General features: G+C 37.8%; 1 protein-coding gene across 1 annotated transcript in view; it reads right to left on the bottom strand.

Moving 5' to 3' along the window:
• Window positions 1-2,292: 2,292 nt before the first annotated feature.
• Window positions 2,293-3,023, bottom strand: part of LOC111524182 (keratin-associated protein 26-1) — a 2,171-nt gene continuing 1,440 nt past the window's right edge. The window contains exon 2 of the mRNA XM_023189301.2: window positions 2,293-3,021. Coding sequence (XP_023045069.2) covers window positions 2,563-3,021 — 459 coding nt within the window. The 3' untranslated portion in view covers window positions 2,293-2,562. The remainder of the gene's footprint in view (window positions 3,022-3,023) is intronic.

The raw sequence follows: 3,023 nt of genomic DNA, 5'->3' as shown, positions 1-3,023 counted from the left end.
ACTAAAATTTTGGCCCCTAACTCACACCACACACACACACACACACACCCCTCCCCACTTTTCATCGATGGTGTATTTAAATGTTGAAAATCAAACAAAAAAGTTTCTAAAGTTAATATTTTTATTAATTTGGGGTAAACAAAGATTTATTTAAAAGGATGATAAAAATACTAACTATAAACAGAAAATCAATAAATTAGACCCATTTCTATTAATCTAAATACACCATTAAGGGAGTAAAAGACAGGGAATAATATGGAAGAAGTTATGCAAAATATGTACAACCAACAAAGAGTTAATATCTAGACGATGTAAAGAACTATTCCAATCCTAAAGACAGACAAACCTACTAAAAATAGGGACAAATGATATGAATGTTACTTCACACACAAAAAAATGTAAATGGCCAAGAAACAAAAAACATTGTCTTAAAAAACTGCTCAATTCAATGGACCATCAAGAAAATTAAAAATAACACAAACATTTGTTAGAATTTCGTTCTCACTAGAAATGCTAAACGTAAATAGGCTGACAACTTCACATGTTGGTGAGGGTGTAGAACAACTGGAATTCTCATGCTCTGATAGTAGGAGTCAATATTAGCAAAACTGCAAGGCATAACTTTGTAATGGTATAAAATAGAGTTGAACAAGCACATCCTACATAACTTAATTCCACCCTTACACATATTGCCAAATAGAAATATCTCCAGATGTGGATTAAAATATAGTACAAGTATACAAGAACATTCTGTACATTAATTCTAATAGATCCAAACTAGATACAACCTAAATGCTCATCAACAAAGTAATGTATAAATAAATTTTGGTGTTTTAAACCTGAATATTAGACACATTAAAAAAATAAAAAGATTACTGGTACATGTAACAATATGGAAATATCTCACAAACATAATATTTAGTTCAAAAAGACAGAGAGCAATGGGTAGATACTTTATAATTTCATGTTACAGTTCAAGAACATTCAAAAATTGTTATGTATGTCATATGTTAATGAAAATCTCATCTCAAATGATGCCAAAATAACAGTTCAAGAAGATTAACAACAGATGTATGGCTGAGATAAAAGGCAGGCTGAGCCAATGTGTGATTACGGTGAGGGGCACAAAGAGGGCCAGGGAAAGGCTGCAAAAAATAAGGGGATACAGATGTCACAAATTCAAAATATCCAGGAGAGCAAGCAAATAAGGGAAATGATGAACCAGAATGAAATTAACAACAGCGGCATGATCATGATAGTAAGTGGAACTGGCATTCTGCTTCATTGTCAGGAAGTCTCTAGGGCAAGATGGAACTGAGAACCACAAGTGTGTGTCTTGTCTAAAAGGAATAGCTGCGAGGAGCACCTGCCAATCACTTTTTTACACAGCGATACAGCTTCTAGCTTTTCTAGCTATTCCAGTTCCTCAAAAAAGTAAATATTCATGCCTTTACAACTTTATTTTAATTTGTGAAGTATATACCCACACACATTTTAGGTTGAGTGAGAGAAAAAATGTATCTTTGTTACATGTCCCATAGCATATAACTTCTGGTAAATTCTGTGATAGTTCAGGACTGTTTTGTTCACCTCAGTATCTTTTGTGCCTGGCATATAGTATGCAAGCAGTACATTTGTTTCTGAATAAATCAAAAGATTAATTAATGAACTCAGACTGGGTTTTTTAAAAGCGAGTACGCGTTTTCAAAACAGAGCTGAGAACATACTGCTCTCAAGGATGACATATGCAAAAGGCTGGATGATTGTAAAAAGCATGTGTTTGAGGACCTATGTGTAAGTCAGGATTGCAGGAGCTTAGTTTTCTTATTTGCAATATTGAGCAAAAGATGATGAAAGCAGAGAGGTGCTGGAGAGAAAGAGGATGGGGGAAACTAGGTGTCACGTTAAGGGGTTTGAATATTTATCTTATGGGAATAGATTATAGGAAGCCAACAAAGGCGTAAGCAGAAACGTGGTTAGGTTTGCAACTAGAAAGAACATTCTGGTGGAAGTGTGTTCAGTCAGATAGAGAGATAAGAGGAATCATTCCTAATTTTTCCTTTTCAAAACAACTTTCCCCAAGGACTTTTAGGGTCTCTCAGGTATATAGGGTCAGAAGTCTTAAAAAGCAGCTTAAGGAATAAACCATCAAACAATCCCTCTACTGTCAAAAAGAATATATGGTTGAGTATCACTTGTCCAATTCAGTCATCTTGAAAGCAACTGACGTTGGTCATTTCTGTGTTAAAACTAAGTCATGAAACACAAACCACTGAACCACATTCCTAATACGGATTTAATCGCATTTATTATAGTGCAAATCAAATACATTCTTCCCACAACAGAGCAACATTGAATAGCATTGTAAACTAATTTTTTTTTATGTCAAGGAAAGAAGAAAGCAAGATAAAACTTGTGACAGAAGCATCTTGCATTAGATCAGGCACAGTAAAACTAAGAAACAACAGTTGCTACTAGCAAAGAAGCAAAAGTCCATGGAGTTTGAATTTTTGTTTTGGATCCTCAGAGTGATTATTCACCGGAACAAAGAAGCTACTGGTTTCACAGTCCAGAGCAAGATGGACGACACGTGTTGATCACATGGGTCAGAGGTTGGCAACCACTGAACAGAGGCCTCAGAGGTCTGAGGCTGCTGGACACAACGTGAACAGTTTGAGGACCATAGGCCAAGCAACTCGAGGGTCGGCATCCAGAAGTGAGGTTTTGGGGCTGGCAACTGTTGGAGAAGCAGGATTGGGGGCGACAGCCACTGGGCACACAGCCTCCTATGGGCTGGTAACTATTGAGCTGCAGCCTCAGTGGACGATAGCCACTGGACACGTAGCTCTGTGGTCTACAGGATAGTGGAAGGCAGGAGCTGGAGATGAAAGAAGCAGCAGGAAGAAAACTGCTTCCTTGGCAGGGCCTGGGCACGTAGTAGGCAGTGGAAGAACCGCAAGAGGTTTCAAGGTTGCCGGTCTCACAGTGGGCCGGCTGGCAGCTGGTTGGTTCACCGCAGGTCT

The sequence above is a fragment of the Piliocolobus tephrosceles genome, chromosome 19, assembly GCF_002776525.5.
Source record: "Piliocolobus tephrosceles isolate RC106 chromosome 19, ASM277652v3, whole genome shotgun sequence".
NCBI lineage: Eukaryota > Metazoa > Chordata > Mammalia > Primates > Cercopithecidae > Piliocolobus > Piliocolobus tephrosceles.
This window is presented reverse-complemented; position numbering and strand designations above follow the sequence as displayed.